General features: G+C 37.5%; 2 protein-coding genes across 10 annotated transcripts in view; both read right to left on the reverse strand.

Annotated features, from left to right (window-relative positions):
- Golgb1 (golgin B1) overlaps positions 1 to 988 on the reverse strand; it is a 57709-nt gene extending 56721 nt beyond the window's left edge. For all 5 annotated transcript variants that reach the window (XM_042667575.1, XM_042667586.1, XM_042667570.1 and 2 more), the window contains exon 1: positions 873 to 988. The gene's annotated coding sequence lies outside the window, so the exon portion shown is untranslated. The remainder of the gene's footprint in view (positions 1 to 872) is intronic.
- A 3828-nt stretch (positions 989 to 4816) lies between these two features.
- Iqcb1 (IQ motif containing B1) overlaps positions 4817 to 23796 on the reverse strand; it is a 44203-nt gene continuing 25223 nt past the window's right edge. For 4 of the 5 annotated variants that reach the window (XM_042669318.1, XM_042669307.1, XM_042669298.1 and 1 more), the window contains 8 exons: positions 22494 to 22672; positions 20643 to 20752; positions 18355 to 18464; positions 15367 to 15509; positions 13841 to 13989; positions 10914 to 11072; positions 7294 to 7450; positions 4817 to 5857 (listed from right to left, as the gene is read on the reverse strand). In XM_042669318.1, coding sequence (XP_042525252.1) covers positions 5628 to 5857; positions 7294 to 7450; positions 10914 to 11072; positions 13841 to 13989; positions 15367 to 15509; positions 18355 to 18464; positions 20643 to 20752; positions 22494 to 22672 — 1237 coding nt within the window. In that variant the 3' untranslated portion in view covers positions 4817 to 5627. The remainder of the gene's footprint in view (positions 5858 to 7293; positions 7451 to 10913; positions 11073 to 13840; positions 13990 to 15366; positions 15510 to 18354; positions 18465 to 20642; positions 20753 to 22493; positions 22673 to 23796) is intronic. The other variant, XM_042669335.1, reaches the window with a different exon arrangement.

Here is a 23796-nt window from a genome sequence, read left to right on the forward strand (position 1 = left end):
CTTCCAACTATTCCAAAATTTTGTCCAAGGACTTATCCATCATTTTAAATAACCTCGCTCGGATTCTTAAAATTGTCCTGACCCCACAGAACAACTGGAGCTCTTTAAATAAGTCCTACAAATGTAGTCCTTATTGGTCAGGGGCCTTACCCGCTTGCTCACAAGGACGTTATGCACAGTAAAGATACGCCACACGACCAGAGCAAGTTCTTTTTCCTCCCGAAATCAATTTCAGAGTCCCTAACTTCATGTCCACCTCTGATTCCTGGGATTTTTTGCGTGGTTGTGTGTGTGTCGGGGGGAGGGCAAGGAGACGTTCCTCCTTTTCCAGTAACTCAACATTTACTAGGATCAATCGCCAGGCCTCCGCATCAATTAACATCTCCAGTGTGCCTTCCATGTCCGCTCTCGGGACCTTCGATTTGTTTGGGTCCCACCAACCCTTTGGGACACTAAGTTTGTTTAGGGCCCGAGCACAGGTTCTCTCCCGCGTCCTCGTCTGTGAACCAAGGACGGCTTTAGCAGGTCGACCGCTCACGAGTCAGGGCCGGGCGAGAAGGGCTGACTGACCAGGAAACCTTTTGCCGTCGCTCGGAGGGAGAAGAAACGGCCCCGGGGCAGAGGCAGACAGCGCCTACGTGCTCCGGAGGCCGAGCTGGGAGACCGAGAGGCAATCCGGCCGGGAAAAACAAGCGTGAGGAGGCCGAGGCTGGAGGGGGAAGGGAGGCGGGAGAAGCCGGACCCGGACCGGATCCGGGAGGGGCGGGGAGGGCAGCTCGAGTGCGGCGGCTTCGGCGATCCCCGCCGGCCCGGAGGCGGCGTGGCCGTTATCGCCCTCACGGAAGGGAAGTCGGGGAGCGTCCTCCACTCACCTGGAAGCGGCTTCCGCCGGAGGCTCCAGCGGCCCCCTTCCCAATCTAAGCCACGTCAGCTCGGGAATCCCAAGCGCTACAACTACCACCGCCGCACCGCGCCGCGCCCCGCCAGGGACTCAACCCCTCGCGGTCTGGACGGAAGGTGGGATTATGACATCAACCAATCAACGGTATCGGCAGGGAGTTACCACGGAGACCAGGCACGCCTTGTTTGTAACTAATGACAGTAACCAATCAGAACCTCCGACTCACTCGGTTCCTTGCTGAGACAGCCAAAGGGCTCTAGGAGATAGACGAAGGGCGGGATTACACGCGCGAGCAAGTGACCCGGAAGAGCATATTTAAAACCGGAAATAAGGGGAGGGTGGGCGTTCCGCGACGGGTCAGGTGTTTGCTGTGTGAAGGGGAAAGTTCCGGTTGTCCCAAATTGCTCCCCTTGAATTTTCTGTGACTGTGGGGACTTTGGACTGAGGGCACTGGTGGCGTGGGGACGGCTGGATGAACTGTGAGAAGGGAGCGGGGCTGCATGAGCTCTCGCTCGTAGAGTTGTGATGGAGTCCAAGAGTTAGTCATCGGGTAAGACCATTGCATTTTGCCAAAAAGTTGGTCACCCGGTACGCTCGTTTCATTTTGCGATGAAAAACCAGAGCCGGACAAGTGTCTTGCCCAAAGACGAGCGGCAACTCCGAGTCTGGATGCGGAGTAGCACCTGGTGTCAGTGTGAAAGAGGTTCTGGGCGGTCTCGGAGGACATGGTGTGTGAGGGACTTGAGCAGAGGAGGACGTTTGGTGATGTGAGTTAATGAATTCCAGCCAGACCATCAAGTCGTGTATGCCTGTTGAGCTTCCAAGGAAAAGGAAAGAACAGCAAAACAGCCAACTCCCAGTATCTGTCATTTCAGGCATTTTCTTAATAGCAGTAATTTTTTAAGTTATTGGATCTGACTGTGTACTAAGTCCTCAGTCAGTTCATTAAATATTCATCCTTACCCTATTGATTATGTAATCTCTTGAGGTTCAAATACCAGTTCAGTAAAGTCTTTTCTGACTACCCAGCTAAAACTGTACGTTTCTTTATGTCTTAGGAGTTTTCTTTGCTCTTTCCTTCCCCTAAGCATTTTACTATCCTAACATACTATTTATCTTATTTTTCTCTTCAATCCCAGAGAAACAGGAATTTTTGTCTCTTGATCTCAGCTATATCTCCAAAACATACAGATATTAAGACAGGAGGGTGCTTATTGTCTGTTGATACAATAAAGTATATAGGATTATCCTTATTTTACATGTAGTACAATAAACTTCGGGAGCTTAAATAATTTACACAAGGTCAGATGGTGAGGGGCAGAAATTGGAAGGATTTAAAGAGGCAGGATTTCAAGTAGCTATGTAATGCCAGAGCTGCAGGATTTTTGTTAGCACATGATGTTTTCAAACCCTAGTAAACCCCTAGCCTGGATCAAGTCAACAACTGGTCTTTTCCACTATTAACTTTTGTTATGTAGAATGCTGCAGGAGACATCAGGACAGTGTCAGTGTCACCTACTGGATCAGTGTCATGATCACTGCACTTTCCAGGCTCACTAAATCTTCAGGACCCTTTGAAATCCAGTGTGTCTTTAGCTTGCTCTTCTACTTACATTTATTCAAACTTGTTCAAGTCCCAATCTCATATTTACTCATATTCCCAGAAGATATCACCAGAGAGTCCTATTGAACAGTATCTTACACAAACTTTACCTTTCTGTATACTTATTTGTTTCCATTTTGAACTGTGGAATTGATCTTTCAGTTTTATGGTAATGATACTTCCTTATGGAAGAAAAAATTAGAAAATTGCCTGCCTGGTGGGGGGCCTGCACTCCCCTCTTTCCTTGGGTGAACACAGACTAGGAATTGCGTTAAAATTACAGTGAACACTAGGGAAATGGGGGAAGAAAAAGAAGGGATGGAGAGGTTAAAGTACTAAGTTGAGCCTTCTTCAAAGGCATTGATTGAAAATAAGAGTCCATTTTTGTGAGTTATTTGACTTTTTTTTTTTCTTTTCTGAGACAGAGTCAGGTAGCCCAGTCCTGGAATTCACAATCCTTCTGCTTCTGCATGCTGGGATTACAGACTTTGTAAAAGCCTGCAGAAATATTAGGGCTGCTGTTGATACTCCACACTAGAATTAGCAAGACTGGATTTTTTCCAAATATGTCATATAATAATTCTGCATCTAAAAATCAAGAACTCTTAACAACAACATGCTGGAGGGGATGTGGACAAAAGGGAACCTTACTTCATTGTTGGTGGGAGTGTAAACTTGTTCAACCACTTTGGAAAGCAGTATGGAGGTTCCTCAAAAGACTTCACATAGAGCTCCCCTATGACCCAGCAATCCCACTTTTGGGCATTTACCCAAATGTTTACAAATAAGACCACACTAAAGCTACCAGCACAACTATGTTTATTGCAGCATTATTTACCATAGCTAAGATATGGAACCAACCCAGATGCCCTTCAGTAGATGAATGGATCAAGAAAATGTGGTATATATACACAATGGAATTCTATGCCTCCATCAGAAAGAATGACATTGCCCCATTTGTTAGGAAATGGAAAGGCTTGGAAAAAATTAAGTGAAGTAAGCCAAGCCCAAAGAAACATAGGTCCCATGGTTTCCCTTATTTGCAATATCTAATATATGTATGAGTCAAGCAGAAAAGGTCAGATAAGTTGATATTAGGAAAATGAACCCTTAGATATGTATTTAAATGTTTTTTTCTTTCATGCATTTGTTTCTAACACATTTATAAGATTATTTCTTTGTTGCTTTGTATGTCCCTCCCCCACAGTATAACCCCTGCTTTCACTATATTTGATGTTGGTATAATTTGTGGAGGAGATGGGGAAAAACAAGTCGTTTAAGGATACAGGTGGACCCGTTGCAACAATGAGAAGTACAAGTTGTCATGTCGAAAACGAACTTTACAACTTTGGTGGGGGGGGGGGGGGGGGGAGTTGGTGGGGAGGGAGAATTGGGTGGGGGGGAGAGGGGAGGCTGGGAAGGGATGTGAAGGGAAACAAAGGAGGAGGCTACAATGCTTGATAAGAAATGTACTCATTATCTTGCCCATGTAATTGTAACCCCTCTGTACAGTATGTTCACAAAAAATAAAAAAAATAATAATTCTGCATCTTTGTTTACATCCTGCTGGCAGAAAGATGGAGAAAAGCAAAGATAGGAGGCAGTGAAGAAAGAGGAGAGGGAGAAACTAAATCATAGTGAGTTATATTCAGAAGTTCCCATAAATCATTCAATGACAAAGTATGTTTTAAATTTATATCCCTCTGAGCAACAATGCATCTGACTTTGTCCAGGGGTAGTGTTTCTCTCCGTCTCCATTCCTTTCTTACATCCAATGGAATTCTGCAATTGCCTTAGGGGTGAGAAAATCTTTTTAGCAGTTTAGGGTTTTCAATATTAAGGCTTAGGGAAGCAAGTGGGCTTTGGGAATGGCACTCTGCAGTATACTATCACTTTTGCCTGGTATGCCCACAAAGGGGACTGGGGGATTGCTTCAGGTCCTGCTCCCAACTTTCTTTGTGAGCATATATTTATATATTCTGAGTGGTCATGCTACCTACATTTGGCCTTTAAAAATTAAAAAAAAACTATTTTAGTTGGTTTCTTCTTACCTAGTCACTCTTTCTCTTGAACTCTAATAAAGATGAAATAATTTATTTTGCACAGACTGAGTTCTCATCTCAGTTTATGTGGCTAGATAGAGGACTTAGCTATCTGATAGGTTCAAAAAATGTGTATTTCTGGTATTGTTTCAAGATTGAGGCAACATTTTTATATTTTTCTATATTCTAAGTAAAACCAGAAAACTTACCTGCTTATTCTTTTTCATTATAAATGAAATTAAGAGTTTTGAATGAAATTTTACTAAAATTAGCTTTGAGAGAATGGATAGCATTATAGGACTGAGTATTCCCATCAAGAAATACTGGTATTTCCACTCACTTATACAAAGAGAACTCTCTAGGTTCTTTATGGTAGTTATATTTTTTACTTGTTTTAAATTCCATATTGTTACAAAAACAAATTGAGGTGAATTCTGCTATTAAAATACAATTAAGAGTAAATAAGGAAACCAGGAATTATTACAGCCAAATCATATAGGTATCTATGATCATAACTAACATTAAGTGTATTTATCTCTGAGATTCCCAAAAGAGACCAAAAAGGAAGCAAAAGGTTATATAGTTCTTACAGTTAAGATAGTCTTATCTGGAGAAATTTTTCTGGTATCAAATCCTATTCAATAGTACTCCCCTTCAAGGACAAAAATCGATCTCCACAAACAACAATAATAACAATCAGTAATTCTTAATAACAAATGTGAAAAGCTGAAATAATCCTGACAAGTTTTTCAGAACTGTTGAAAATATTTATTTAGAAAAAAACCTTTAGCTGGAAAACAGAAATGAAAGAAATTTCACATTTCACACAATAGAATTCTATGCTGAATTTAGTCCAACAGTAAAAGCCATACACCTCTATTTATGAGTCTAGAAACAGGGGTATGGAATAAACAAGAAAACAGAGAGGTAGATAACTCCTTTCTTAGTGCCTACAACTTTTGTTTGGGGAGAATCCTTTGGCAAAAATGAGTTAGGATGGCCCTCATCTACCAGCAGGCCAGAGGTAGTATCAACATAATGTCCTGAAATACAGGACTTATGTCAGTTTTCATGTTAAGTTTTAAGGGGGTTTGGTCCCACCAGTGAATAAAGCTCCTAATTCTATACTAAGCTCATCCTGTTTAATATCAATCTCATAATCTAGTTCTTCCCCAAGCTTCTTCCACCAGGGTGCTTGTATATGCTTCAGTGTGTTGAAATGGGCCTGCTTTGCCTTTGCTGCTACTGGGCCAGACCTGCTTAGGAAGTGCTCAGGTTCTTTCCCTTCTGCCTCCTTCAGATTTGGTGCCTCTGTAATAAACAGAAAATAATTGGTGAATGGAGGCATCCTGTGCCAAACAAGTAGCAACTGAGAAACTACAGAATAGGAATTTTGCCACAGCAGACAGGGACAAGATTCCCACTGCTGTCTGTTACCATGGCCAAGTGGATGGTAAGTGACTCTTCAAAAGTTGCAGTTGCGACTGGCAGCAATACCCTTAAACCCCTGGAAACTTTTATGTTTAAAACAAGTGAGTGATAGATGGTTTTTTAATAGGTGGTTACATATAAAATTATTAGTGAATAGTACTGTACTATCATGTACTTTGTTGGAGGCAGTTCTGGGGCGTGCTAGATAGGTACTTTTTCACTTGAGCCACATCCTCAGCCCTTTTTGCTTTTGTTATTTTTTGAATTAGGGTCTTGGATTTATGTCTTAGCTGGCCTAGACAATGAGCCTCCTATTTATATTTCCTAGATAATGACTTAACAGGCACACCACTATAACCAGCTTTTTAGAGACAGGGTCTCAAGAACTATTTGCCTGGGCTGGCATTGAACCATGAGATTTTTCAATCTCATCTTCACAGGTAGTGAGTATTACAGATGTGAGCTACTATATGTGTCTCACTATATATGTGAGCCACTTGGCTTATCATCATTATTTCTAAAATATGATAAAACCCAGCTATGGGCTCATAGCTCAAGAGTGTAATCCTAGCTACTTGGAGTAGAGACTAGCAGATTGCAGTGGGAGATTTCATGTCAACCAATGGGTGGGTACAATGGTATGCACCTGTTATCCTTAGTGATGCATAAAAGCACAAGTAGGACTGTAACTCAAGTCATGAAATGCTCCCTTGAAAATAAAGCAAAAAGTAGCTGGAAGTCTGGCTCATGTGGTAGCGCAGCAGCATAGCAAGTGTGGGGTTCTGAATTCAATTCCTAGTACCATCAAAACCAAAATTCAAACCAAACAATCTTCCCTCAGAAAATCCTTTGGGAAGTATATAACAGAATCTGATTAGTAGGACTCAGCATCCTTGAAATTAGTAAATTTGAGTTGATACATGTGAATGTATTAAGGGTACAGGTGAAAATATGTCCTGGGGGGTAATCTACATGTGGAAACTTTGAGGATAGGGTTAACATACCAATGATGTGTCTTCTAAAGATTTTGTCACTTGTATGGGTTTTTTTTTCTTTTTTGTTGGTCTTGGGGCTTGAACTCAGGGCCTGGGTGCTGTTTCTAAGCTCTCTTTGCTCAAGGATAGCACTCTACCACGTTTGAGCCACTTCTGGATTTTTGAGTGGTTAATTGAAGATATGAGTCTCACAGGGACTTTTCTGCTTGGGCTGGCTTCAAACTACCATCCTCAGATCTCAGCCTCCTGAGTAGCTAGGATTACAGGCATGAGCCACTAGCACCTGGTTTTCCTTTCAGGAAAACAAAAAAGAGCACATACTCATCAACTGTTCAATACTGGTGCTGATCTGAGCCATAAGAGCCTCTCTGTGCTGCTGGGATCTTTCTTCTACGACTCTACCCATAAAGTAGTGCTGCAGTCGTTCTTGAGCTTGAGCATGTAGTTCTCTGCTGGCCACATCTGACATCTGAGAACCCTGGAAACACAAGACAGAAAAACTTGTCATGAGAAGGAGATGTATATCCAAGTATATTTTACCCAACTACTTAGCAAAAGACCTTCATTTTACCAACAAAATCTTAGGATAACTGATATCTATATTACACTCTACTGCAAGTAAAAAACAGACTCTTTAAAACAACTTTATATAAAAATGTAGGTGAGGAAGTATCCTTTTGGAAACTTAGGTAGTGGTATTGTAGGTGAAGAGATAAAAGAGGAGGTAACAGTGAAAATTAGGGATAGTTTGGTAAAGGTATTGGCTCAGAAGAGAAATAACAAGGCCTACCCCTTCTTTTCTGGACCTCATTTAAATTACTACCTTATTTCTCAATCCATTCCTGCTCCCAAACCTATCTAAGTTATAATGTTAAAACTGCTTCTTGTTTCACAGAAGGAGGAGCAAAATCAGCTGAAAGATCATATATTCTTTACACTAATCACTACGGTAAGAGGAACCTGGAAATCTTTGCCTAATTCACAATGTTTGCTTAAGTTAAAATGTTTCTCCAATGTTTTCCTTTAGAATTTTTTATTGTTTTATGATATGTATTTAGGTTTATGATATATCTGTGTCCTTTTTCTTTTTAAATGTCCAATTGCTTCAGTTCTCTGCTGCATTAACTGAATGTACCTCTGCCAAGAATTAATTGGTCATATATGTAGGTTTGTTTTTTGACTAGATTAACTTCTAGCTCTTGGAAAAATAAGTTTCTTTAAAAATTTTTTTTGCTGGTGACTTCGGAGTTAGAATATTAAAGACTTTTCTCCCTAGGCTGGCTTCAAACTGAGATCCTCTGGATCTTAGCTTCCTGAGCACAAGTATGAGCCGTGAGTATCAAGCTACTAGTTTCTGTTTCTATCAGTTTGCTTATTCTAGGTCATTCAGATAAATGGATTCATCCAATATTTGTCTTGTTTCTTGCTTATTTCACTTAGCATGTCTTCAAAGCTCATCTATGTTGGCATAGCAGAATTCTTATGTCTTCTTAATTAAATGGCCCCTTTATCATTATACTTTGTTCCACATTGTATTTTTTCATATTTACTCTTATAATCAACATATAGTCTGTAAGGTTCAGAACATTTACACTTATTGTCTATCATCTTGATATATTCTATTTGTTAGCTTTTTTCTTTTTAGTCCTTTTTGATTAATTAGGTATATTTTGTGATTCAATATATTTGTAATTTGCTTTGTAATATTATTAGCTATATAACTCTTTGCTTTTAATTTTTTTGGTTACTTTAGGGTTCTTAGTATGCACTTTTAATTTATCATATTACCTTTAAGTAATAGAACACTTCATGTAGAAGAAACTTTCAATCATGTATTGTTTCTTCCCTCCAGGTTTTTATGCTCTTGTTGTACAAAATGTGCATTTCACCTTTAGAATGTTACAAACAATATTATAAATTGATATTAAACAGACTAAAACCAATAGCCTGTTCATGAAAATGGTTTTAACTGACATAGAGTGACACATTTTCATATAATCTATGGCTGCTTTAGTCCCCAAGAATGGAGGAATATTTAGCAGAGAGGCTGAATGGCCTACAAAACTGAAAAGTTTGGCTATGTGGTGCACATTAAAGATGCAGTTATATTTAATAAAGATTTATATAATGAGGAAAAAATATATAAGGGTTTATATAAGTAGGAGGTCTTACTTGTATCACTGAACTAAATTGTGCTATTCAATTAAGATTTTATCATTGCTTATTTCAAGGAGCTACCATATTTATGCTATAATCCTCTTGTTATTATTTATTTTTTTGCTGGGAGGCAGGGGAGCTGTTCTGCATGAATAAAAAGATGAACAGCAGGATTATCTAAATATCACATCAGACAACTAACATTAGTCATTTAGTCTTTCAGTTTTAACTATGTGTGTATGTATTTCTGTGAAAAGGAGGGAGGGAAAACAGGAGGAAGAATTGGAGGAAAAGAGATCATGAATTTAGACACAACATCTACCATAATCATAGCAAAATGTGAATAGTACCAAGATATACTAACTGTAGTTGATTCAAATGAAGTAAGAATTCTGATTATGAGAAATGTATAAACTAGCAACTATAAAATTTAAGAAGTATGTGAAAGTTGGAAGAAATGTTATCAGTAGAAGTACAGGTAATTAAAACGAATGACAGAGGTAGTAAATCACTTGAGAAAGGATCTTCACAGACATATAGGAATGTAAGGTCAAGAATCAAGAAAGCCAGGCACTGGTGGCTTACACCTTTAATCCTAGCTACACAGGAGGCTGAGATCTGAGGTTTGTGGTTCAAAGCCAGCCTGGGCAGGAAAGTCCATGAGACTCTTATCTTCAATAAACTACCAAAAAAGCCAGAGGTGGAGCTTTGGCTCAAGTGGTAGAGTGCTAGCTTTGAGCAAATGAAGCTCGGGGACAGCACCCATGCCGAGTTTAAGCCCCAGGACTGGCAATAAAAGAACTATGATAGAAGCAGCAAATACCACTTGATGTTCAGTACTGTGGTCACAGAAAGTTTGAAATATGGATGTGTCCATTAGGAAGAAAATATTTTCAGTATTACAGTAAGAAAAAGATGCAGGTTCTCAAGTGCTGTATCTGATTTAAGATTCCTGGGGGTTTGGGAATAATCTAGCAAATATAAGTTCTTATGTATGCTTGGGTATACATATGTAAGAATGAATACTATTGATTGACAGCTACATATATATGTATATATACATATGTGTATAAACACACTTGGTTTTTTTTTTTTGGGCGGGGGGGTCCAGTCGTGGGGCCTGAACTCTGGGTCTGGGCACTATCCCTCAGCTCTTCAGCTCAAGGCTAGTGCTCTATCACTTGAGCCACAGCACCACTTCTGGCTTTTTTTCTTTTTGCTTATGTGGTGCTGGGGAATCAAACCCAGGGCCTCAGGCACACAAGGCAAGCGCTCTACCACTGAGCCACCTTCCCCGCCACACTTGTTTTTTTTTTTTGTGCTAGTACTAGGGTTGAACTCAAAGCCTTGCATAGCTTTCTTCTTCATGACCTGATATTCTACCACCTGAGCCACACCTCCAGCCCAACTATATATGCTCCTTTTGGAAGATTTAAAGTAGCCAAAGTTTTACTGTACTATTGTAAAAGAAGCAGTGATTATGTCTATTGGTGTAGTATGGGAAATAACTGATTTGAAGAAAAGCCTCCTTTACTACTGACTACTTTTTGCAATAATAAGAAGTTAGTGGAGGTGTGGCTCAAGTGGTAGAGCATTATCCTTCAACAAGAATAACAACAACAAAAAGCTTGAGGGCAGCACCCAGGCCCTGAGTTCAAGCTGCAGGACTGGCACAAAAAAGAAAGACTTTAAATCCATTCACATTATGGTAAAGCCAATGAATTACCTTGTATCAACAAACAATAACTGTGCATACACATATAAAGCACTGCTTTTCTGAATACCATAAAATGACGAAGAGGCCTACATACTGGATGTCTTCTGATATAGTCATCTACTTGTTGTTTTAGTTCCACTCTGCGTGCATCAGGCAGTTCTTGGAATCTGTGCCAGGAAGCAAACAGTTTCCTTTTCTTACGGCACTTTGCTAGGAATTTAAGAACCTGGGGAAGAAAGAAGAGGCTTGTGATTTTGCTATCTTCTCTCTACAGCATAATGTAGTGACACCCATGCACACTGAGTATGTATGAGAAATGGGATAAGAAGGTGATGGAGTAAAGGATGGACAATGACCTTTTAACTATACAGGTGTTCTTCAATTTAAGGAGAGGCTGTGTCCTGATAAGCCTCTTAAAGTTGAAAATACTGTTGAGTCACAAATACATTTAATACACCTAGCTTATGTAACACCATAGTATGGTTTCTGATGAATGAAACATCACTTTTCATATCATGCTAAAGTAGGAACCGTATGTATATTCTTCTGTAGTACTTTAATTTTCATAAGATATTCACATTTCTGAAGGTGAACAAAAGATTAAAAACAGACTTCTCAATTCTAGTTTCTGTATGATTCTTCATGATTCTGAGCAAGTCCAGTCACCTGAGCTCTACAGGTTCTAGGTGAATAGATAACAGCAATCCTAATTCTACATGGATGTAGGATGGTAAACAAGAGCCAGTGTACAAGAAGAAGCTTCATAAATGGAAAAATATAAAATTGTGAGGTATGACTCACAAAGAATAGGCTCCTAGTAAAATAAATCTTATTACAGTAATTATTTGAAACAAATATAAATTGTTCTCCCCAGTTTTTCTTTTCCATTCTCAGTTGTTTTAATTTCATCCAAGTTAAATATTAACTTTCTTTTAAAGGGTCGTTGGTAAATCATGGCCTACAGGCTAAATCTAGCCTGTAGCTAGTTTCTGTATGGCCTTTGGGATAGAAATGTTTTTACATTTTATGTGGTTAGAAAATTAAAACAAAATTTTGTGACATATAAAACTATATGAAATTCAGAATTTAACTGGGTATACTGACACATGCCTGTAACCTAGTTATGTGTTGTAGATGATGGGAGTATCATGCCTGGAGGCCAGTGAGAGCAAAAAGATTAGTGAAACTGTATTTCAAAACAAGCTACACTAATACCTGTAATCCTAGCAATGTAGTAAGTAGAAGTAGAAGGGTCTTAAGTTTAACACTAGCCTGGGACAAAAAGCTCCAGAAAAAAACCTAAAAGCATAAAGGGCTAGAAGAGTGGCTCAAGTAGTGAAATGCTAGCCTTGCCAGTGTGAAGGCCTGAATGCAAACGCCATTACCACCAAATAATGCACAAAGTAAGGGAAGGACAAAAGGTAGATGATAGCTCTGGCCATTATTCTGCTGAGCACTCTAGGTACCCTCCCTTTTCCCCCTACTTACTTCATTCCTTTCCATCTTCATCCTTTTTTTTTTTTTTTTTTGTCGGTTGTGGGGCTTGAACTCTGGGCCTGGGCACTGTCCCTCAGCTCTTTAGCGCAAGGTGAGTGCTCTTGAGCCACAGTGCCACTTCCCGTTTTATAGTGGTTTATTGGAGATCAGAGTCCCATGAACTTTTATGCCTGGGCTGGCTTTGAACTGGGATCCTAAGATCTCAGCCTCCTAAGTAGCTAGGATTACAGGTGTGAGCCACCAGCACCTGGCCAGGATATCCTTAAACTCCTAGACTCAAGGGATCCTCTAGCCTCAGCTTCTAAAGGGTTGGGACTTTAGGCCCAAAACACTATACTCAAAACTTTTTCTTTCTTACCAAGATCAGTCACAGTGCAAAAAGAAATAAGTCACAATGTTCTAGTTGCAAATAAAAATCATGTGTAATACTATTTCTCCAGTAATGTAAACATACAAAAAATCACATTTTATCACATAGTGTAACTGCCAATACTTTATATTCTTCAATAATAAATATTCAAAATTTAATGGGTATTTTACACTTAGGACACATTCCAGACTATGTACATGTCACATACTCCACAGGCACATGTGCTTAATAGGTACTAAACTGGATAATCAAGGTCCACAGTGTGATAGCTTTTAAAATACAACAAAATGTGTTCTCTTTTCTGATCACTGCTCTGTTCTAGTTGTCTGTTTTCTTCCTTTTGTACCTTCACTCCCACTTCTTTTTTTTTCTTCTTTGAAAGCAATTTTTTCATTTTCTATTTTGCTTTGGCTACACTGTTGTTTTGTAGTAAGATGCAGACTATCAATATGACTTTTGCTTTTGCAGACCACACGTGTGTGCATGTTTGTTCATGTGGGCACACATTCTGATATTGAGGCTTGAACTCAAGGCCTGGATCAAGGTTGGTCCTGTATTGCTTGTGTGTGTGTGTGTGTGTGTGTGTGTGATCTTGAGGCTTGAACTCAAGGCCTGGATCAAGGTTGGTCCTCTATTGCTGTGTGTGTGTGTGTGTGTGTGTGTGTGTGTGTGTGTGTGTGTGTGTGTGTGTGTGTGTGTGTGTGTGTGTGTGTGTGTGTGTGTGTGTGTGTGTGTGTGTGTGTGATCTTCAGGCTTGAACTCAAGGCCTGGCTCAAGGTTGGTCCTCTACTGCTTGAGTCACATAGCTCCACTTTTGGCTTTTTGATAGCTGGAGATAAAACTCACATACTTTTCTGCGTGGGCCGGCTTTGAACTGCAATCTTCAGATCTCAGCCTCCTAGGATTAGGATTGCAAGTATGTGCCACCCATGCCCTGCTTGCTCATACTTTGTTTGTGCTTACTTCAACATAGACTCATACTTCTTTTTTTAGATTGAGCAGACATGAGCTTCCAGGATGCAGATGGAAAGTAAAAAAGCCAAAACAATTTGAGGTAAATGGCAAAGCCAGATTTGAACATTATTTTGTTTCCTTATCCAGAACTTTTTGTTTCTAGTCAGACTCACTGCTCTTTGAAGTATAACAGCTGCTTTATACTCTCTAAGAGATGGCCTCTGTTGGCGAAAATTCTTCCTTTCTCTGTATCCTCTCCAATGTTTCTGGATAATAATTGCTGACTTCTCTTCAAGTTCCTTATTGAACTTCTCCACTTGACCTGAAAACATGACATATATTACAACATGTTTACTGTTATGTCTTCTCAAGTTCTAAAATCAGGACTATGATTTTGCAGTCCATTTTTCAATATTAGTTATTAATTTTATAATAGTTCTAAGAGTTAGAAACTAAGTCTCCCAGACTATGTAATCACCACTGCTGCTGCTTCCTTTATTATTTTTTTGTTCCTATACTGAGATTTGAAATCAGTGCTAGGCAAGCACTCTATAATCTAGATCATACCCTTATTCCTTTTTGCTTTAGTTTTGTTTTTCAGGTAGTGTCTTAGTATCTTGTACTTTTTCCTGAGCTGGTTTTGGACCCTGATACTTCTGCCTCCTTAATACCCTGGATCATAGGCATGTATCAAAACACTTAGCCTGTTTTTGGATATAGGGTCCAATTAACTTTTAGTCTGGGCTAGACTACAATTTTATTTCTGTGCTCCTTCTCCACCAAGTAGCTGGACTACAGGTGTGAGTCACCATGCTTGGCTCCCCATGAAGCTTCTTTAGAGAAAAGACTTGAGTTAAAAAGAAGTAACTTTTTTCCAATTCAGACTTGATAGTTGATGATGAGCAATGTCTCCATTTTCTTTCCTTTCAGATAAATATAAACTTCAAGATAGCTCTCAGAGACACAAAGATACTCTTTGAAAGGAGTTAGAATATCACTGCTACATACCATCATCAAAGCTTTAATAAAGTTTATCCGAGCTGGGTGCCAGTGGCTCAAGCTTGTAATTCTAGCTAAAACTGAGGACTGCAGTTCAAAGCCAGTCTCAACAGACAAATCTGAGAGACTCACATCTCTAATTAACAAGCAAGAAGCTAGAAGTGGAGGTGTGACTCAAGTGGTAGAATGCCTTGAGCAAAAAAGCCAAGAGTTGGGCTGGGAAGGTGGCTCAGTGGTAGAGCGCTTGCCTTGCATGCATGAGGCCCTGGGTTCGATTCCTCAGCACCACATAAGCAAAAAGAAAAAAGCCAGAAGTGGTGCTGTGGCTCAAGTGGTAGAGTGCTAGCCTTGAGCTGAAGAGCTGAGGGACAGTGCCCAGGCCCAGAGTTCAGGCCCCACGACTGGACCAAAAAAAAAAAAGCCAAGAGTTAACACAAGAGTTAGTTCAAGCCCTAATACTGGCAAAAAGGAAGAAAAAATGGTTTATTTGAGAGAGAGAGAGAGAGAGAGAGACAGAGAGACAGAGAGACAGGAGACAGACAGAGAGCGAGAGAGAAAGAACTGCACAATAGTTCACATTTTTTAGAAGAAATTATCAGGTAGGTCAAGACGTTTATTTAGTAAAAGATACTCAGCATTACAATATAAACTTTACAATAACTTTATGATATAAATTTGTAAAGTTTATATTGTCACTCACCTGGATGAACTATTTCAAGCATATTCAGTCGTAATTCTCGGGAAAGTCTCATAGCTCTCTGTCTTTGAAGCTTTGATCTTAATTTGAGGTCTTCTTCTTCCTTCTGCCTATTCACTTTTAATAACATCTTTGCTCGTTTAGATCTGTGATGGAAACAGTAAGTGTCTTAAAAACAATTTCATAAATCATATGTTCATCTAAGGAATGGATGAAATGGTTGATTATATAAGTATTCAAACAAATATAGACAAAAAGGTTTTAAAGGCATGAGGAAACATTGTCATGTGCATTTGTTTTGTACTTTCCAGGAGAAATATCTGGATATAAGCATCAAATGTCCCAACAAATGTCTGAAATATACATCAAAGGGCTTAAAAATGTTGGCTATTTTCCATTTCTAATAATTTTATGGAAATAACCAAGTATATAAACATTTGTGTTCAAGGATGTTGGTAATAATAGTATTACAATAGTAATAAGTTGAAAAAAAGCTATGTCTCATAATAGAGAGTTAGATAAATACTGGTTTATTTATCTGATAAAATTCTATGATATATGAAAAAATAAAAATTTCAAACAATAGTGTCACATAATACGTTAGGTGAAAATAAAATTAAAATATAGAAGAATGAAATGTAAATTATGTTCAAAAATTTATATTAGCCAAGGATAGTGATACATTCCACAACTTATGCTATAAATGAGCCCAGAAACAAGCAAACAAAAAAAAGTGTTTGCTTATAGAGAAAAACAAATGATTTGAAAACATTAAAATTTCAATAATGATTTTGCAGCATGGTGTGATTATACTTGCTTTTTATCTTCTTTTTAGGCTGGCCTGTTTTACAATTATTTAATCTGATTATAAAAATTTCTAAGTGGGGTGCCGGTGGCACACGCCTGTAATCCTAGCTACTCAGGAGACTGAGATCTGAGGATCTCAATTCAAAGCCAGCCCAGGCAGGAAAGTCTGTGAAACTCTTATCTCCAATAAACTACCAGAAAACCAGAAGTGGCGCTGTGGCTCAAGCCTTGAGCTGAAGGGCTGAGGGACAGTGCCCAGGCCCAGAGTTTAAGCCCCATGACAAACAACAACAACAACAAAATTCCATGTGTTCACAGATACTTTATCATCTCTATATAATCTGCTTTTATTCAGCAGATTTCTCCATAGCCATTCCAACCAAGTTACTGTTGCTTCCTATATCTTTATATAAGAAGACTATGCCACAAGTCCAAATCTATAGTAAATATACTCAAAATACTTTCAGATATTCACAGGAAAAAAAAAACAAGATCAAAGGAAGAAATGGGAAGTAGAATACATTATTTTATTCTATAGAATGAATTTGAAAATCTTTAGAATAATGTTCTCTTCGCAGCACCATCCAAAAAAAAAAAGTTCAAATTCAAGGACAACTTGGTCTATAGGAGATCCTGTCTCCACACAACCAAGGGTATGTTGTCTTTTAGATCTTTTTCCTAGACTTAAACTGACAACAACTGTAGTACCTGGCTTGATGGTATTAACAGACAGGCTTCATGGATGCTATAGTTAAAGAGGGATTTATTTTAAAATGCTATAACAAGGTTAGTCATTTTAATGAAAATGGTAACTTTCAAAAGAACAGAGAATGAAGTTTTTACAAATATGGTTTTCTCTGTATAATTTTCTTTTGCAAATTACAATGGAAGTTTTCTCTGATTTTCTACTTAGGACAAAACTAAAGGTTTATTTGTTTAGATATTTTTTCTTATCTCTCTGATCAAGGGTAGAAAAGTCCTCAAGTGTGTGTATATGTATATGTGTATGTATATGTGTGTATGTATACATGTGCACCATGTATGCCAAAAAAAAGAGCTCTACAGAGGCTACATGAAGAATTTCTCTAAATACCTATTGTTCTTCCAGAAAGTTAGAGATGAAGTAGGTAAGGGCCTCCAAATGACAGCTGATATAGATTTGCCTCTCCTAAAGAACTAAAAAAAATTTTAATGGATTTTTTTTTATTGTGAAGAACTAAAAATTTTGAGTTGTATAAGCAATGTAGATTATGGTGTTTTTGTCTTTTACCCACTTATGGAAGATAAAAGAGAGCAGGCTTTAATCAGAGTATCCTTTCTAATTTACTTAAAAACTCTACCTGTTTCAAACTTCTAATTGGTTATATATTATAATGTCTAATATTGCATTATCAATACTTCAGATGTATTATTAGTATAATAAACATGGTAATCATTAAAAGAATATTTCCAGAACATTTATCTTTCAGAAATGTTATTTTAAACCCCACAGCTATTTTTAAATGCTTTAACCTGAGAAATACGACAGTAGTTATTAAAAGCATGGTTTCAGTTTTCTTGAACAAGTTACTTCTCTACTATCCTGTTTCATTTTAGAGAACTAAAACTTGGCTCTATGAGAAATCACCTTTTAGAGCTTTTTAAAATCATAAATGCTAAGTATTATTGTTGTGTGTAACTTCTAAAAATATGGATGTGTTAGTCATTTCCTAAAGTGAGTGATATATCTTAAGTATTACATTCTACTTGAAACAGAGATAAATGACAAATTGTGTTTTATCTCAAGGGCCATATCCATTTATGCCATATTCAGGAAAATTGGATCAACACATTTAATTTTCATATATTCATAGGTGCTTCTGTCATAATTATATATAAGAACACTTCTGAAAACTAATGATTTTGAGAGTTTAATAATATGAACTGGCTCCCACAAACAAATTTGAAGTGAATATGACTGTGTATTTGAACAATTCATAATCCTGTCTTCTAGCATGTCTTTTTCTTTGAAAGTACATCTAGTTACTGGCTTGTTGGCACTCATTAGCATATTAAGCATAATTAAAACAGAAATAGAGGTAAAGTATTAGGAAAATGAAAAGAAAAAGTTAGGTTTTCACTTACCTTTACTCTAGTTAGACTCTCAGATAATCATTTCTATCACAAATTTTTTAAAAATTTTACCTGAAACTCCTCTGCAAAGCAACCACAGCAGATGGAAGCTTCTTTAATCTTTTTCTAGTCTGGAAACCCTTCCAATAAGCTTGAATCAAACAAGCTGCTTGATGTAACTTCTGAAATTACATGTCAGAAATAATTTAGAGACATCTCTAGAAAATATCAGGGCAACGCAAATAATCTGTCTCTCTCTGTCTCTCTGTCTCCATGTCTCTGTCTCTGTCTCTCTCTTTCTTCTCTATTGGCAGTACTGAAGATTAAATGCATGGTTTCACCCTTGCTATGCTGGTATTCTACCATTTGATCTCAATCTAGCCCTTTTTGTGGTGTTATTTTCAAGGTAGATCTTGCTTTATGCCTGGCTGGCCTGTGCTGCAATCCTTCTATATTTGCTTCCTCTTATCAATAGGGAATGAGACACATCACTGCAGAGTCATTAGTCAAGATGGGAATCTCTTTAGGCTTAGGCTGTTAATGAACCAAGATCCCCTAATCTCTGCCTCCATGGAGTAGGCAGAATTACAGGCTTGAGCCATTTTGATCTTATTTCCCATATTTAACATGATATGTAGGAGACAACATTAAATTTATAGGCTCAAAGATGGGAAAAGTTTAAGAATTTTACACCTCATCTCCCAAAGAGGGGAAGTAAGGGTGTCAGGAAATATCTAGAACATATAGTCTACTTAGTTCTAAATTCTCTCTGTGGAATCTCACTTCCTTCTCAAAGACTTAGTACTACTGCCTAGTTTCATAATCATTTTTGAGTTAACTTACTGTAAACTTGTTAATGTATTATTGACCTTGGATCACTGTTCAAAACTGTCTGTAAGATTCTAGTATACTGTGTATAATCCAAGACTTGTGAAAGATCCTCCTGTCTAAATGGACTTCTTTTTATCTAAGAGACTAACCTTTTAACCTTTTTTCTTTTCTATCCTTTTCTTTTTTCTTTCTTTTTTTTTTTTTGTGTTGAACTCATAACCTTATACTCTTAACTTGGCTCTAGCTGGCACTCAAACACTTGAACTACCCTTCCACTTCTTGCTTTTTTTCCCAGTTAATTGGAGATATGAGTCTCTTGAATTTATCTGCCCCAGCTGGCCTAAAACTTGAGTTGCTAGGATTATAAGTTTATGCCACCAGTACCAAGCTTTCATTACCTTTTTTGGACTTAGGGTTTTTAGATATATATATTCATTTCCTTTTAATCAAAACATCTTGTATTTTAGATCTGCTTTCCATACTTATTTTAACTCCTCACCTGGAAATCAGAATCATTCTATTGGAATGAGCTGTGAACCACTGTAACAGTTTCTTTTATAGAGGTGAAATGCATTATAGCTATACATCAACAAAGCTAGCCATAGTTGGCCATAAATAAAGTTTGCTATGACTAGAGGGGTTTTTTTTGTTTTGTTTTTTTATAGAAAACTCTGTAAAAAGCACCAGAAGCTCATCCTTGCTAATTAGGAGGCTGAGATCTGAGAATCACGGTTCAAAGCCAGATCAGGCAGACAAAACTGTGAGACTTTATCTCCAATTAACCAGAAAAAAGCCTTGAGTGCAGGCATGGCTCAAGTTGTAGTAAACTAGCCTTGAACAAAAAAGCAAAGCAAGAGCACAAGGCCCTGAGTTAAAATCCCAGTATTGGCCATGCACACATGCAAGCACGTGTGTGTGCACATGCATGCGTGCACACACACACACACACACACACGCACGCACGCACGCACACACGCACACACACACACACACACACACCTAAGACAAAAGTTTAATATAGCTAAAAGAAGATAAATATTAGAAGATTTCTTGGGAGGGTGAAAAAATTCATGTGGTATCTATAAACAGGTACAAAAGGGAAACTGAAATTATGTTTATGGATAGATTGAATGGAAAAGAGAAAAATCTGAAGGTATTTTATTTTCTTGGAAAACAATTTTTCTTCTTTCTTCTTTTCTTTTTTGTCTGTCATGGGGCTTGAACTCCGGGCCTGGGTTCTGTCCTTGAGCTGAAGAGTGGTAGAGCTAGTGCTCCACCACTTTGAGCCACAGTACCATTTCTGGTTTTCTGATGGTTAATTGGAGATAAGAGTTTCATGGACTTTCTTGCCAAGGCTCTGAACTATGATCCTCAGATCTCAGCCTCCTGAGTAGCTAGGATTACAAGTGTGAGCCACCAGCACCCGGCCTGCAAAACATTTTGCTTAAAGTTTTGAGAGAAACAAAGAAGCATATTTAAGATTCAAGACAGTCAAGAAATACAACCAAATTATTTTTAAAATTTAATACCTGCTCTTCTGTTTCCTGATAGACTTTAGGACTTAAAAGACCAACGAGCTCTCTAAGTTCTTGACTAAATTCTGTCCCACTTTCCTGTTTATTTAATAGATTTCTGAATTCTGAAATAGAGTAACAAAATGTACAACAATTACCAACAGAATATGATTTTTGTTAGCTAATCAGCAATTTTGAAGATAAAAAAGTCTGGCTCGAAATTGAAAATTCATTTGGAAATGAATACAATAACCTTAATCATATGGTTTTCTGTTTTCTTTTTTTTCCATTTTATGTTTTCTTTTCTTTGAGACAAGGTTCCACTACCTACGCTAGATTGGCCTTGAATGAAGGATCTTCTGCACAAAACACTTGGTATCACATGATATTTCTGTTTTCTTAAAGACTGAAAGATTAAATTCTCTATCCTTAAAATTCGTACATGCTCACTTGTGAAATCTGATACAAAGAGATGTCTAAACGACATCTTTCATAAAAAAGCAGTTAACTAAAATATCTTAAAGAACCTGGATATGTTCTAATATTAAAATATACCAATCAAGCCAGGCAACAGTGGCTCACGTCTATAATCCTAGCTATTCAGGAGGCTGAGATCTGAGGATCGAGGTTCAAAGCCAGCCCGGGCAGGAAAGTCCCTGAGATTCTTATCTCCAATAAAAACCACTAGAAAACCAGAAGTGGCGCTGTGGCTCAAGCGGTAGAGCACTCACCTTGAGCTCAAGAGCACAGGGACAGCGCCCAATCCCAGAGTTCAAGCCCCACGACCGACAAAAAAATAAAATAAAATAAAATAAAATACCAAAGAAAGGGTAAAGGATTAAGGTAAAACTGCAGGGCTGAAAATATTTATCTGGCACAACTAGAGTACAATTATTTTCTCTCTCTACTTCTAATACATAAAATTAAAATGTCCACAAATAATTGTGTAAGTTACTAAAATGCCTCCTAATCATCAAGTATGACTAAAGACTATTCTAATATTTAGGTATTAAATGCATGCATCATATATAATTAATCTTATATTAAATATATTTACTGAGATAGAAACTTATTTGTTGACTACAATGAATATAAATATATTACTATATGGCTTTGGTCGGTAGGATAAAATTAGCATAACTTTGATAGTTGTATAAAATATACTGATTTCAGCAAATGATCTATTTTTACATGTCTCTAATTCCTGTATCTATAAATGAAGAGTATCCTCTATCTATAAATGAAGAGGATATTCTTCATTTGAAGATACTCTTCATTTATAGAGTATCCTCTTCATTTATAGATACAGGAAGTATATATTCTGTATACTTGTGAAGTATACAGAATAGTGTATTATATTAGTAAATGTTCTCTTATATAAAAGCCATTATACAAAATGGAAATTTCAAACTTTTTATCCATATGTGGTTGACTTTGAAGGTAAGGAGATTTGTTTTTTTTTTTTTACCAGTGAAGGAATTAAAGAGTAACTTATTAACATATAAAAATCAAAAATGTTATCAATCTCTCAAGCTGTTCTATTCTTTTTCAACTAAAGCTAGTCTTCATAAGGCCACTGAACACTTTGGTCATCATTTTACCACACTATATGGCATATCTAACATATAGATTCTTGTCAGATGGGAAGCAAGTATTTATCACAATTCTATCAACAAAATATATGTGCTATCTTTTGAAATGTGAAAATGTCTTGCTTATACAAAGACTTTATTAGGAACAGTAACTGTGTAGTAGGGTTTTTACTGGCTCAGTTCTGTTACTAATTTTTCAAAATACAAGAATTTATATTTTTATAAACCATCAAATATTTTCTTTTTGAGAATCCCAAGAAAAGTTATGTCCTACCTTTGTGGCAAGAACTTAATCGCAGTAAAATCAAAATTTCCTGATGGGATTCAGCCATCAACAGTAGGAGTTTTGTAGCAGAACTTCTTATGACTGGACTGGGAGTTGATAAAAGCTTGAAAATAAGCTCATCTAAAATGGAATGCAGTGTTTTTCCTCCTATTTTGAGTAAGTCGCCACTGTAGAAGAAAATTTAAAAAGTGCAATCAATGTGTGCATAGTTATCATAATAAACTGATAAAAGATTCAGTAATTTGATGTCTGTGTGTAGCCTAATTGAAGAGGAAAACCACTTTTTAAAAACACACATTAAGGGGTTGAAGATTTAGCTCAGTAGAAGAGCATTTGCCTAGCAAGTGCAAGGCCCTGAGTTTGTTCTGCAGCTCTGAAAAATCAAAACAACAAAAACAAAACTAACAACAATAATAACAAATCCCCACACATTAAGTCAATTCTTATTGTGCCATGAAAGGGTCACCAGAAAATGCAATGCAGCCAAGTTCTCTCCTCAAAGAAACTTGCTATCAAATTGAGTAGTAAAGAAAATCTGTAATATATTAAATGTCAGTGTGATTCAAAGCTTTAAAGCAACAATAAGAACAAAGCCACAATGCAGGGCAAATTGCTAAATGAAATACAGAGACTAAATTTATCCTTCCCCTAGTATTTTTTAAATTAATAACTTGATGTTGTATTTCTCATGTCATGACAAATTATATAAATCTTAGAAAAACTTAAAAGGAGAAACTGAATGACTTTACTAATTCACCTAATGAATATGTGATAGTGGTGTATCTCTGTGCTTGACTATTACTAGTAAGATATTTTAAGTTTCACAGTAGAAAGAGCAGATTGCCAATCATTCTTTTGGGGGGGGGGGGTCCAGTCGTCGTGGAGCTTGAACTCTAGGCCTGGGTGCTGTCCCTCAGCTCTTCAGCTCAAGGCTATCACTCTACCACTTGAGCCACAGTGCCACTTCTGGCTTTTTTTTCCTGCTTATGTGGTGCTGAGGAATCGAACCTAGGGCCTCATGCATGCAAGGCAAGCGCTCTACCACTGAGCCACCTTCCCAGCCCCGCCAATCATTCTTGCTTGAGAGTAATGCAAATTGTCTCATTCTTATAAATGATTTTGGTTGAATAGAAAATGTAATTCTAATAGCTACTATCTATGACTTTATAAGACAGTGGTTTTTAATTTCTTAATAGAAAAAATTACTAATGTAAATTCTTTACAATATATTCTACATTCCTTTGACAAATCAACTCTGTAAGTCTCTCTTAATTCTTCTTTGATTTTATAC

The sequence above is a fragment of the Dipodomys spectabilis genome, unplaced genomic scaffold, assembly GCF_019054845.1.
Source record: "Dipodomys spectabilis isolate Male_0828 unplaced genomic scaffold, ASM1905484v1 ptg000017l, whole genome shotgun sequence".
In the NCBI taxonomy this organism is placed as follows: Eukaryota; Metazoa; Chordata; class Mammalia; order Rodentia; family Heteromyidae; genus Dipodomys; species Dipodomys spectabilis.